This window comes from Polyodon spathula, unplaced genomic scaffold (assembly GCF_017654505.1).
Source record: "Polyodon spathula isolate WHYD16114869_AA unplaced genomic scaffold, ASM1765450v1 scaffolds_3309, whole genome shotgun sequence".
Taxonomy (NCBI): domain Eukaryota; kingdom Metazoa; phylum Chordata; class Actinopteri; order Acipenseriformes; family Polyodontidae; genus Polyodon; species Polyodon spathula.
In genome coordinates this window covers 237-12,786 of record NW_024474772.1, presented here as the reverse complement: position 1 = coordinate 12,786, position 12,550 = coordinate 237, and the positions used below count along the sequence as shown (strand labels likewise).

The following is a 12,550-nucleotide window of genomic DNA, read 5'->3' as shown; positions in this document are numbered from 1 at the left end:
ACACTGTTAAGGGAAAAAAAGTTTTTATTGAGAAAAAGTTATATATTAAAAATACAAAACTGAAAGATCATAATTGGATAAGTCTCCACCCCCCCTGAGTTAATACATGGTGGAAGAAGCTTTGACAGCAATTACAGCTTGGAAATCATGCGAGTCACTACAATTTAACACAGATGGAGGCCACTTAACTTGGTGTGTGATTTTGAAGGCGATTGGTTACACCTGAGCTAATTTAGGATTGCTATTACAAGGGGGGTGGACACTTATCCAACCAAGCTATTTCAGTTTTTATTTTTAATTAATTTTCTACAAATTTCTAGAATATTTTTTTTTCACTTGGAAGTTGTGGGGTAGGATGTGTAGATAAATGAAAAAAAAAAAATATATATATTTTAATGCATTTTAATTCCAGGCTATAAGGCAACAAAAGGTGAACATTTTGAAAAGGGGGTGTAGACTTTCTGTAAGCACTGTATAATGATACTGTGGTTGGATAGTTTTCACATGAAGGTTTTCACATGAATGCCTCTAGGTCTCAGAAACCCTTACTTGTATTTGTTTAAAATGACTTGAATAGGAGCTATTCCACATGAGGTAAATAAAGCCTCAACACTGATAGATTTAATACTTGTAAAAAGAAATGCCACCCATCTGTCACAAAATAAATGAATAAAGACGTTGACATGAACCATTTGTCTAATTAATGGGAAGTTTCTTTTTTAGTAAAAAATATGGGTGAATTTAATGGGCACCTCCTTGTGCTGACAGTTACTTTCATCTTATTACAAATGTGCCAGTGTAAATTACATTTGTGGTTGAATAAATGTATTGGTGTATCGCACAAATGTTTTTCGAGGTTTATAGGTTGAAAGTGTATGGAAACTGTAAAAATAATACTGCTGAATGAAAATTAAGTATAAAAATGCAGCACTCCTCTTACCCTCTCCAGTGACTCTTGTTCAAGGGTAGTTTATGTATGGTACTTCCATACAGCATCTTGCATATTCCAGTGCTTACATTGTGTGTTTGAGGCTGTTAAGTTGTATATTTTATTTTTGTAGGTTTTGTCCGATTGCATTACTGAGTTAAGACAGCTTGAAACCGAAGCTAAATGTGAGACTGTGGAGTTGCAGAAAGGAGATGCCAAGTCCAATGAAGAAACTCAAGGTGATTTGTTTGACTATGTTAACATTCCTATAGGTCTATATTGTAAAAACATGTCCAATTTATGTAGTAAATTAGTGTTTTACAATATGCACAATTTTAAATCAAAATTACTTTCAGGTAAAAAGAATGATGCCATGAAGAACAAGATAAAACAGATGATGGACGTGTCACGGGTAAGTCTGACTTTCTTTCATTGACCAATAAATGTCTACTACTCAATTGTCTCTTCAGTATTGATGTATTCTAGCAAAATAAACCAGATACATTTTGTACAGTAACCTACTATACATTGTCTAGTTAAGGATGCACTTCTTATGTTGCCATTTTTTTGACCAAAGGTTTGTATCTACAGTTACATATTATTGGTTCACTATTTGCTGTGGACAACACACATCCCCTGTTTACACGAGCCACTTTTAGACTGACCGAGACGGCTTGGGTCTTTTTTTCTTTTTTGTAATGGTCTGTTTTTTGGTTTACTGTGAATGCAGTGGTCCCCATACACTCATGGGCAACGCCCCCATTGTCAACATCAAACAGGCACAGACAACAGCAACAGGAAGTTTGCATTGTTACTCTGACAACAACCAAAAATGTATTTGACAGAATGCTGAGAGAGTTTTATAATGTGAAAAAACATTTTATAATTCATGTGGGATAAAAGTGAAACAAGCCTACTTGCCATAAAACTTAGTTAGAAATAATACTTTTCACACATCTACAAACGTAGCCTGTGATCGTATTTTGATACCTATCAATATGAAGAAATGTTTGGTTTTTATGGGTATCCATCTAGAATTAAACAAGTCATTACAGTAAAGTTGCTAAGAAAATGAAAGGTTTCCTTCACACAGTGGATACAGTCTTTTGTTTAAAAGCACTGTGCTTTTCTGCAGGTAGTGCCTGTTTAATTATGTACACTAAAGCACTAACAGTTATACAATTTGAAAAATAAAGCTGCAAGCTTGTGGACGTTTTAATCAATTTAAATGTGCCATTGTAAGTGTTTTAGCCTTCATTTTTTGTCCCAGTCAGAAACAGTACAATTGTTAAATCTTCCCAGTTTGCTGTTGTATTCACATTTGTTTTACGTACAAAACCGTATCGATGTGTTCAGCAAGTTTTAACTGCAGAGTGATTTGTTGGGTGAGTTGGCGCCATTCAATATAAAATAAACAATCTTATGCGCTGTGTTTTAATTCAAGTTGTTATGATCTGCAATAAATGCACTGTGTTTAATTTGGTAATTAAATTATGATTGTTGTTATATTGTTATTTTAACAGCTTCAGAGTTGCTATGGTGTCCGTGAATTGAAGAAAGAAATATAGTCCTCGTGTTTTTCACTCTGGAAATCTGATAACCCTAGATATGTATATATAAAGCACTAGCTTCAGGTCCAAAAGCACTTTATTTTTAAACAAAGGACTGTATTCACCCCCTACAAGGAAATCTTTTGATCTGTATTTTAAATAGTATCATCAACAGTACCATGATGCATTGTTAGTATGTGGTAAATAACCTTGAGTGCTGGGGGAGAATGGACACAATTGAAAGTCACATAGGGGAAAAAGGGGTGATTTGATATGACGTCATCAGGCACGCACTACAGTTCAGGGGTTATGCCTGCGCAGACTGGGCCAAAACCGTCTCAGGCCTGTGCTCAAGTGTAAACGGGTGGCTCAAATGATAATCTTCTAAGCTGATCGACTCTGAGCCAGGAAGTTGTAAGTGTAAACGTACTAACACTGTATTGGAATCTTTCGAAACGGAATTTTGACTATGATCAGGGCAGAAGTTATTATTATTATTATTATTATTATTATTATTATTATTATTTTTTATTTATTATGTGTACAAAAGTGTGTAGTTTTATTTGCTGAACCCCAAGGAGATAGTATAATTAGTTGTAAACACCCATTAACAAAGGATTACCAGCTGTAATCTATGGCTGTTGCATATACATGTGATTGTTTCATAATACATGTTTTTTTTTTTTTTTTTTCATTTATCTTTTTATATAGATAAAGACAACTCTGACAATTGTTGAAGGAGAACGAGACCGATATAAGGCAATACTACTGGCTGAAGAAAATTCCAGACACCAACTGGAAGGTAGCTTGTATATTTGTTCATGCTGAATGTTTCTACTCTAAACCCATTCTAGAATAGTATTTAAATCCAGGCTGTTTTTCAGAGCAAATACAAAAGCTGGAGCATGGTCATGCTTCTTTGAAAAGCGAGAAGTCCCATCTCGAAATTGAATTCAAGACCATGGAACAGAAACTGGACATCATGGATGAGTTGTACCAACAGAAAGAGAATGCACTCCAGCAGTGAGTATTCAAGCAGCTGTCTGCTGGTAAATTGTTGGGAGAGGACAGTGGTTCAATTCATTGCCTAACTGTTTCAAATTATATTTGACCCCCTTGAGGAATAGCCTTGATTTGTTTAAACTGCATCACAGTCGTTTAATACAGTAAATAGGGCCCTGTACGGTTTAACGTCAGCCTCAGTTTGTTACATTTAAAAAGGACTACAGACACTTAAACAGTATGTAATGGGATAACTACAGATTTGTATAATATTTGCAACACTTAAAAGGGAATGATAGGAGAATGCTTGCTTCTTTACAGAAAACTAACACAGGAAGAGTATGAGCGTCGTGAAAAGGAGCAGAAACTATCTGAAGTCGATAGCAAGGCTGTGCAAGCACGAGAAGAATTAAAGATTTACAAGCAAAGAATTCAAGAAATCAGGGAGGAATTACAAAAAACAGACCGCTTTTATAAAATTCAGGTATGTTTGTTTCAGAAGGTGTGTTTTTTTTTTGTTTGTTTAGTTTTTTTCTTGACAGTTGTACAGATCCAACTCGGGATACAATTCTATTATGTAGCTAAAATGGTCACTTGTTGTCCAATGTATTTCTGAGAAATACACATTTTTATTGGTAATCTGTAAAAAAAAAAAAAAAAAAAAAATTGAAATGAATTGTGGTTTACTTGCTTTTGACCTATTGCTTGCAATTTATCTACGTTTTTTTGACTGGCTTACCAATTTATTTTTTTATTTTTATTTTTTTAAGATTGCATCTTATGAAAAGAAAGCACATGAAAACTGGGTAAGTGTTAAATGCCATCCATATCAATTAAACACAATTACTTAATTTAGACAAACACTATGACTAGAAATAATTGAATACTTAAACGTTTGTAATTTCATTTTAAATTAATATTTCTTAATGGTAAAATGGCGTAATACTGACCATTTTGACTTTATTTTCAACAGCTTAATGCACGAGCTGCTGAAAGGACTTTAGTGGAAGAGAAGAGAGAAACTTCAAACCTAAGACAAAAGTGAGTTGCATCCAAATTGAATTTTGGGAATTCTGTGTGTTTGTAATATCGTTTCACACTAAACGTAATACCCTAAAGCAGTGGTTCACAATCTATGGTCCACGGACCACTGGTGGCCCCCTTCAGTTGGTCCTTTGAAAGCTTACATAATTACTGAAAGGAAGCGGCAGCATAGTTTAGATCCCACTGCAAACCCAAAATGGTAGACCTTAAAAAGTCAGCTACAGAAGTAGGAAGAAAATGCATACATGGAGAATATATCCAAATTAAAAAAAAGGTCAAAACTCTCCATCGTGTAGTTTTGGAGTGTCTAAAATGTATTCTTTACGAGGTAGTTTTCGTGCATTGTGCTCATGTGCACTCAACACAGCAGTTTGTAAAGTGAGGGATAACACATGACATGGCGTGCGCTGCATCACATTGACTTAAGGCAGTATTTGGGTTGGAGGCATGAAGTGAAGCTGAGTGCCTTCAGCTAACAAAGCTGTTAATGCAACACAGCACACAATTCCTGGAGTGTGTTATCACGCTTATAAAACGGATACAATAAAAAAAAGGAAAGATTTGTTATATATCCTTCCACTTTGGAGGAAAGCAGTTCTTCCCAGTCAAGGTTCTATTTGTTATAAACATCAAACTGGAGGCTTTCAATGTTTCCATTTATTGTAATTAAAGTGAATGAAGCCTCCGTGCTGGTCTCAATCTCTGTGTAAACAGAGCTGACATAACCCATTAACCTTGTTAGTGACCAAGCATTTAAAAATGCCAATCATGTATTTTTGTTGATAATGAAAAGATACAGAAAAGGAGGCAAAGGAAAAGTTGACTATTTCACATTACAAAAACACATTAATGGCATTTTTAAACACTTGATCACTAACAGGCTATCATTGCGGTTTATGCTGGCACTGTTTACGGAGCAATGAGACCAGTATGGAGGCTAACATAACACAATTTAATAGCCTACTCTAGACCAGCAGAATTACACACTGAAGCATAGAATCTTTTTTTTTTTTTTTTTTTTTTTCTCAGTAAATCTGTGTTATTAAAAGTAAAGTAAAAACTTTTTTTAAAAACCCCAATTTTAAAATAACTTTGCCCACAGAAACAGGCCCACCCAGCACATTAAAACAAAGGAAGGCAAACGGTTCTTTTAATATTAGTGATATTTTCCTGTGCGCTTATTTTTCAGTAAGCTATACGGTTTATTTTGTGGTCCATCGAGATTTAAAAAATAAATAAATAAAATAAAAAATCATCCAGTGGTCCGCGAAGAATACGTTTGAGAACCACTGCCCTAGGGAGAGTGTCATCTGCTACCGTTCTTCACACCAGAGGAAAATCTTATCAAAGTAATTCATTGTGTATCGAGTAATCCTCAAAACAGAATGAATTGCTTTGTGATTTAAAACAAAAGTGTAATAGGTGTAAAATACCTCACTTCCTAGTCAATACCAAAAATTCATACCATAGCAAATACCTAGCATCTACTAAACTGATACTTGCATACATTTTGTCATAAAAAGCATACACTAACAGGGTTTTCAGAATACTGTAATTCACTAAATTTAGCTCTCCACATTGTGCTATTACAAATATCTAAAATATGCCACTGTGCTTGCTGTGGTGTATTTACTATTGAAAATAGCAGAATGAACATGCTGCAATTTGAACTTCGTAGTTTTGTTTTTCAGTAAAAAAAAAAAAAAAAAAATGTAACACAGGTCTTCTGATTACAATACATGCTGTCGGATCATAAAAGTTGCAGTCCCCAATTCCACACACATTTTCAGCCAGTCTTGTATTGCAGGGGCCTTGATACTCCAAAGTCAATTTGTTGATCTTGTCTTGCTGTGAGCAGTGCTGAAATAAAGCTCCTTCATTGCACTAATGGAGTACTTTGTCAGACACTGCAAGCAGACCACTACTAGTCTAGCACATGTTTAAACTATCCAAAATTGCGCCAGAATGAACCATTATAATCATTTTTTTCAAAAATATGGCGGGTGGGGAGTGGAGAAGGCCCCCCCCCCCCACACACACACACACTTCCTCATCGGTGTCCCTTACTACCTTCTAAGTGCCACGTGCCTTAAAATTAATTGAAAACTCTGCACTAATAGTGAACTGTAATTAAATTGCTTAGGCTTCTTTCTCTATGAGCATAAGGTTCATTCCACTTTGTTTCTGTTTTTTGTTTTTGCACTGATTATATTGAGGTGTATGTGCTAATAACACAGAAGTCTGCTTTTTGAAGGAAATATTTTTGTTAAATACACTGCAAGTTCTGGACCTGGTCCCTTCTGGGAATGCAACAAGGAGTGATTGCACATTCTCATTATCACTTTACACAGCTGTCAAGTTCAACTATTGGTATCATCCGGTTTAAAAAAAAAAATAATAATAAAATACTGGTTAGCAGGCATATTTGTTGTAAGTTCAATCCATGTGTAATGCATTCTTTTGCATTTCTATTATTATTTCTAGGAAATAAGTGTATTTGAAATTATGGCTAGTGAATCATTCTTTCTATTTTCCCCAGACTTGTTGAAGTTAATGATAAACTCAAAGAAATCCAAAGAACTTCCCTAATTAAATCAACCCCTGGCCGCCCAGATAGACAGATCCCACCACCACATAGAGGTAAGATTGGGTTGTTACATTTTCACATTTTCACTAATGAGACCAGCGTTATTTTTTTAAAACTAATATTTTTCCCTTTGTGTTTTTAGGTTCATATCACCTTGATCATATGATATGGTAATTGTATTTTCTTTTTAAAACCAGGCACACTGAACCATAACAACTGCTACGGCCCACCTCCTCTGAGTGGAGGTGACCCTTCACACCCACCAATGATTGAGGGCCCTGGGCACCCTCATTCTGCTCCTGTGGGCAGAAGAGAACCCTTCGGTAAGTCAGGTAGTCTAACCAGTAGAATTGTAACCCTTACCATAAAAACTTTTTAAAACTACTTTTTTCTTCCAAATAATTGAATACATTGTAGAGATGCTTCTCTGTATACACAACTGTATATGTTAAGAGCAATTCAGTTTTTCAGTTGGAGATGCCAAATGATAGGCAGAAGGATTCTAAGACAACCATATTCAAGTTTGAGACATACTCACTGCAATGACTGTATTTATAATTATCTAACAAATTGTTTGAACACTTCCTACCTGCTGCTGATCTACTGTTCACGTTCCAAACACAGATCGTGCGGTACTGTAACCCCTGCTTCTAATCTTCATATACATACAGCACTTGCTCATTTTATTTTCTAAACCAAAAAATTAAGGTTGCAACCTCTTCCCAAAAGGATTCTTTTTTTTTTTTTTTTTTTGCACACCTGCAGGGTATATTGTGTCATTTTCAAAAATGTATTCACCTGGTCCCACCCCAACAAGTTTGTTGAAAATAAATGCTAATTTCCTCCAAATCAAAACATTGCTCAATGAAATACTTAATTCACAATTCAGATATGTAGATGTATATCATTTTAAAATGACATACTGTCCAAGAAGTCCTAAAACTATTTTAAATTCACTTTAAAATGTGTTCATTTTAAACTTGACATTTTTCTGTGGCAAAATTGTTTTTGTCACGTACATTTTGTTAAAAGAATCCATCTTGCATTATGTTAACATTTAATTCCTTTCACAGGTCACATGGATGGTCAATTTGGTCCAAGAAGACCCCCACCTGAAACTTCCACACGATTTTCTGGCCCTGAACGTGGACTTCCACCTCCATTCAGAGCAGGTATGCTCATGCAAGATACTATGCTTTTTTTTTTTTTTTGCAGAGAACTGTATTATGTTGGCCTGAATTGTAACTAACTCATAAGTACATTTTATTTATGTTCTAGATGTTGGAGTATGTGCCCCACCATTGATTTCTAGTGGCCCAAGGACTTCCTCGCCTAGCATTCCATTGGATGACTCGGTAAGTCAGCGAGATGGTTTGATAACTAGTAATACAACATAAGTTGTCTCTTCTTGTATCTCTGTCCTGTATTTTTTCTTTCTTCATTCACTTTTTCCTCTTCTGTTCAAAAGCAAATGTTGATAAAATTCCTGTTGAACCTCAGGCTTTATCTTCTTCCCCACCAAAAGAACCAGCTACTGTGAGTATACAGAGCAGGGTTGCATGGTGTATGTAACTAATTGTGGGGACTGATATGCTTTATAAAAATGTATGTATTTATATGGGGAGCACACCAGAAATGTGGATTATAACATACATCACTAACGGAAGAGGGCATGGTTCAACAGCTTTTCCCAAGTGCACCTGCTTTGTTTAAATTAAGCCAAGTAATTGATTTTTTTTAATTCATTTTTTTAGATGAACTCTAAAGCTGAAGATGCACCATCATTTCCAGGGGCTCCGATCATGAATTCACCAGTGACCGGTCCTGCACATCCACCACCATCAAAAGGATTTGCCCCTCCACCAATGACCAGACCTCCCAACGGATATGGCCCTCTGCCCTTCGCTGGGCATCCTCTACCTGTCCCAGGCCCTCGCTACAGACCTCCACATCCAGTTAGAGGACCCTATGGTCGCATGCTATATGGACCTGCTCCACCCTGGAGTGGTAATACTTTAAGCATTTTTTGTATACCACATTTATTCATGTGATTAATTAGGCAATGTTTTTTGTAACTGGAATATCTCAGTCATGGCTAATTATTTGTACCAGGGCTTTATAAACTGTAGGTGAATTTTAGTTCATTAAGGATCAGTTTCACCCGTCAGTTGCCATTTCTTAGTGTGATCTGTCTCGTGGTAAAAAATAAATAAATAAATAAATAAAATCCTTTTTGGAAAAGTGCCAGGGAATATAAATGGTATAACCCCAACATTGAAAGTCCATAAGCATTATAAACAATTTTATAACAGTATATTTAATCTCAGTATCTTTGCATCACAAAATCCTAAAACTTTTTTTTTTTTTTTTTTTTTTAAATATCTCTAGGTTGTGGACCACCTCCACCGCACAGAGACTATTGGCCAGGACCTCCCCCTCCATTTGGCTTAAGGGATTTTGCACCTGGAATGAGAGACTTGCCCTCTGGTTTTCCACCACCACATGGACCTTGGGACTATCCCTTTCCACCCAAAAACATGCTTCCTGGGGCTGTTCCTCCACCAGGCATGAGAGACTATCCAGGCCCACAAGGTCCACCACCACAGATGGGTCCCAGAGACTTCAAAGCAGGCCCCCCAGTACCACAACAGATGAGCCCAAGGGACTATCCTCCAGGCCCTAGTTTGCCAACACAACAGATGCAACCCGGAGACTTCTCAAATTCACAGAATGGGCCATAAATTTCACCTAATGGTGGTATTTTATTCAACTAAGCAGAGCAAAAAACTGTTTCTGTTCTTTTATTTTTAAATTCTGTACAATAGTAAAAAATAAATTCATTATTATACTGATGTCTTGTCAAACTGTGTTTGGAATTCAAGCAAATCTTAAATGAAAACATAGATCACTTCTGTGTGGCCTATTACTGTGCAATACATATTTCAATGCAACAATAGGTCAACATCGAAATAACTTCAGTCAAGTGGCAAGATAGGGAACAAACCTTTAGGTAGTTTTTCCAGAAGTTTTTGAATTTCTATGTCCACGTTAAAATGAATGTATGTATCTTCCTTTCGTGAAACCAAGGGAGTGTCTTGCATATGGTTCAAATCAATCCCATTCAAATTTGTCTGAAAAAATATCTATTTACTGAAAATTAAAACAGCATCACAAAATGATAGTGTTCAGCTACAAATGTTGCTGACTGAAGGTTGTGTCAACTAATTTCAATACAAGTAAACATTATTAACATAGTAATATGGTCTCATGTTGAAGTGGTTTAAATGGTAAACAACAGAGGTGTTGTCTATCAAACCCCTCCAAGTGGGATTTAGTGCCTAGTCAGAGCAAGACTGATCAAGCACCTGTATTCCTGTCCAATTTGAAATTTCATAACTACAATCACCAAAAAGTGTGTAATCTGCATAACAAAAAAATTATAATCTGTATATCAAAAAATGTATTTCAAAAACTAACATTTGTTACACGGACAAACTAAGACTGTTTATAAATGTCTAATAAAATAGTATTATTGTTGATTAATATAAACCCTTTTCTTAGAACAGCCTAACAATTGTAGAGTATGTTCTGAATCACAAGCCAAAATATTTAGAAAAAATAAAAGCCACCCTTCATGCTAATGCTCATGTAGGGATCAAAGCATTGTCCAGCATCTGAGTCTAAACTATTCTATATTAATTGTAAGTAGTGTCATTTCTGGTTCAGAAGGTAACCGTGGTAACAAAGTGCCTGACAATGAAAACAAATCATTTTGCATTAGGCAAATAGAATCACAGTTTGCATCAAAAAGTCATTATTTACAGATTACTCGTGCCCCTCACAGCAATACAAGGTTACTAAGATGTCAACCCTAATGACTAATTAATGTTGAAAACAACAAAAAGCATTAGAATATATATTCACAATAGAATTTTTTTTTAGCAATTAATTACATGTATCTCGTAGGTTTAAGGACAAACAAATGTATTCCACAGTATTTACATTATGTACTGCAACAATATACTAAACAGTACGAGAACAAACAGCCAATGCAAGAGCATTCCAAAAAAAAAATGTATAGCACAATATGAACAATGTTACTATACCTTCGAAAGCTCCGATGAGTGCAACAGGAGGTTAGGAGAGTGAATGATGAAGCTACGTGCAGGACCAACCAAAAACAGCATGAAACAAAACAGTCACATATTACACAGCAGTATTAGTACTGCAACTAAATCAGACATGATATCAATACTGTATTTCTCAATCTTCAATTTAATGCATGCCAGTTAAGATTTCTAAAGGCCTATTACACATATTGCTTGGATCCAGCTCCTAATAGTAATAGCAGTTTAATGTATTTGTTAAAATTGTAATATCTGTGTAGTACCTTCCAACAATTATCTTTAGCAGTCTCAGTGTTTCATTTTTTGATAAATATAATTCTCTCCAATTTGGAATGTCCAAGAATTTTTTTTGGTGACTCAGCACAGCCAGGATGCAAACCTGAAGCATCCAGGACGCGAACCTGCGCTGTATGACTCTCCCTGCACACCACACAGGCTGTTCTTTTACCAGGGGAGCCACTCGGGGGACCCCAGCAGTTTTTAGGCAACCATTTTACTGTATTTTCAATAATGCTAAAGCTAGAGAAAATCCTTACCTCAACAACAACCACTTTAGATCCCTTGTGAATAATAATAATAATTTTACCAGGCACTCTTGTGGTGAAGGAATCTGGTGATCCTGCTCCAGCATCCTCCTCTTCCTGTAACTAAATTCTCTCCTCACCAAGTGCTAAAATCTTCCTTTAAATAAAAGGAAAAAAATTCAAATGCATTATATATTTTTTGCAATAAATACAGTTTATACCTCTGTATGAAAAGCCCACACTTTGCTTATCCAGTCTACTTTAACGATTAACAGCCCAGTGCCTGGAGGTTACTTTTTCAAATGATAATGGTCAGTTTTGGTGATTTTTCTAGTCTTTCTATAGATGCTAAAACATAATGCACTTTTGCACCCTAGACACTTTTTGATTTTGGGGAAAGTCAGGGCAGGTTTGTACACTTATGTAATTCATTATCAAAGTAGTGATAATGAATGCAAGCGATGCAGGTAAGCATTTAATAGCAACTTTTAAAGTTTCCCTGTATGTTTTCTATGATCCCACAGTGGATCACTGTATTGCACTGAGTTTTGTACACTTCCACTAGTGACCTCTGTTATGTGCATAAATAAGCCAGAAATAACTTCATTTGAGTCTTACCTGCAATGCAACAAAGTATTACAAATATATATTTAAAAACAAATGTAAAACAGGTGACTAATCTTAAAATTACCTTACAGGGACTGGCTGAACATTAAAAGGAAAATCTTTGCTAAAAGTCAGAATACTTAATGACTGTTGATAAAGAGAAGACACATAAAATGAAATTT

General features: G+C 35.6%; 2 protein-coding genes and 1 long non-coding RNA gene across 3 annotated transcripts; all 3 read left to right on the top strand.

Moving 5' to 3' along the window:
• Window positions 1-1,061: 1,061 nt before the first annotated feature.
• LOC121311842 (transport and Golgi organization protein 1 homolog) lies at window positions 1,062-3,505 on the top strand (the record flags this gene model as incomplete). Its single annotated transcript, XM_041244007.1, has 4 exons — window positions 1,062-1,167; window positions 1,285-1,340; window positions 3,190-3,280; window positions 3,363-3,505. Coding segments are annotated over 4 exons (396 nt in total), but the record flags the coding sequence as incomplete, so codon positions are not given.
• Window positions 3,506-4,245: 740 nt separating this feature from the next.
• LOC121311841 lies at window positions 4,246-7,374 on the top strand. The gene is made up of 4 exons (XR_005949560.1): window positions 4,246-4,286; window positions 4,454-4,521; window positions 7,064-7,164; window positions 7,309-7,374. It is a non-coding gene; the product is annotated as an uncharacterized LOC121311841 (long non-coding RNA).
• A 2-nt stretch (window positions 7,375-7,376) lies between these two features.
• Window positions 7,377-9,922, top strand: LOC121311840 (basic proline-rich protein-like). Its single transcript, XM_041244006.1, has 5 exons — window positions 7,377-7,434; window positions 8,185-8,283; window positions 8,390-8,466; window positions 8,866-9,118; window positions 9,500-9,922. The coding sequence occupies exons 1-5, from the start codon at window positions 7,377-7,379 to the stop codon at window positions 9,850-9,852; spliced, it is 840 nt and encodes a 279-aa protein (XP_041099940.1). The 3' UTR covers window positions 9,853-9,922.
• The last annotated feature ends 2,628 nt before the right edge of the window (window positions 9,923-12,550 follow it).

Bases quoted from the DNA above. Each gene is read 5' to 3' on its own strand.
- LOC121311840 (XM_041244006.1), top strand. From the start codon at position 7,377: ATGATTGAGGGCCCTGGGCACCCTCATTCTGCTCCTGTGGGCAGAAGA. The intron at 7,435-8,184 runs GTAAGTCAGGTA...TTCCTTTCACAG, and splicing joins GGGCAGAAGAGAACCCTTCG to GTCACATGGATGGTCAATTT. The intron at 8,284-8,389 runs GTATGCTCATGC...TTTATGTTCTAG, and splicing joins TCCACCTCCATTCAGAGCAG to ATGTTGGAGTATGTGCCCCA.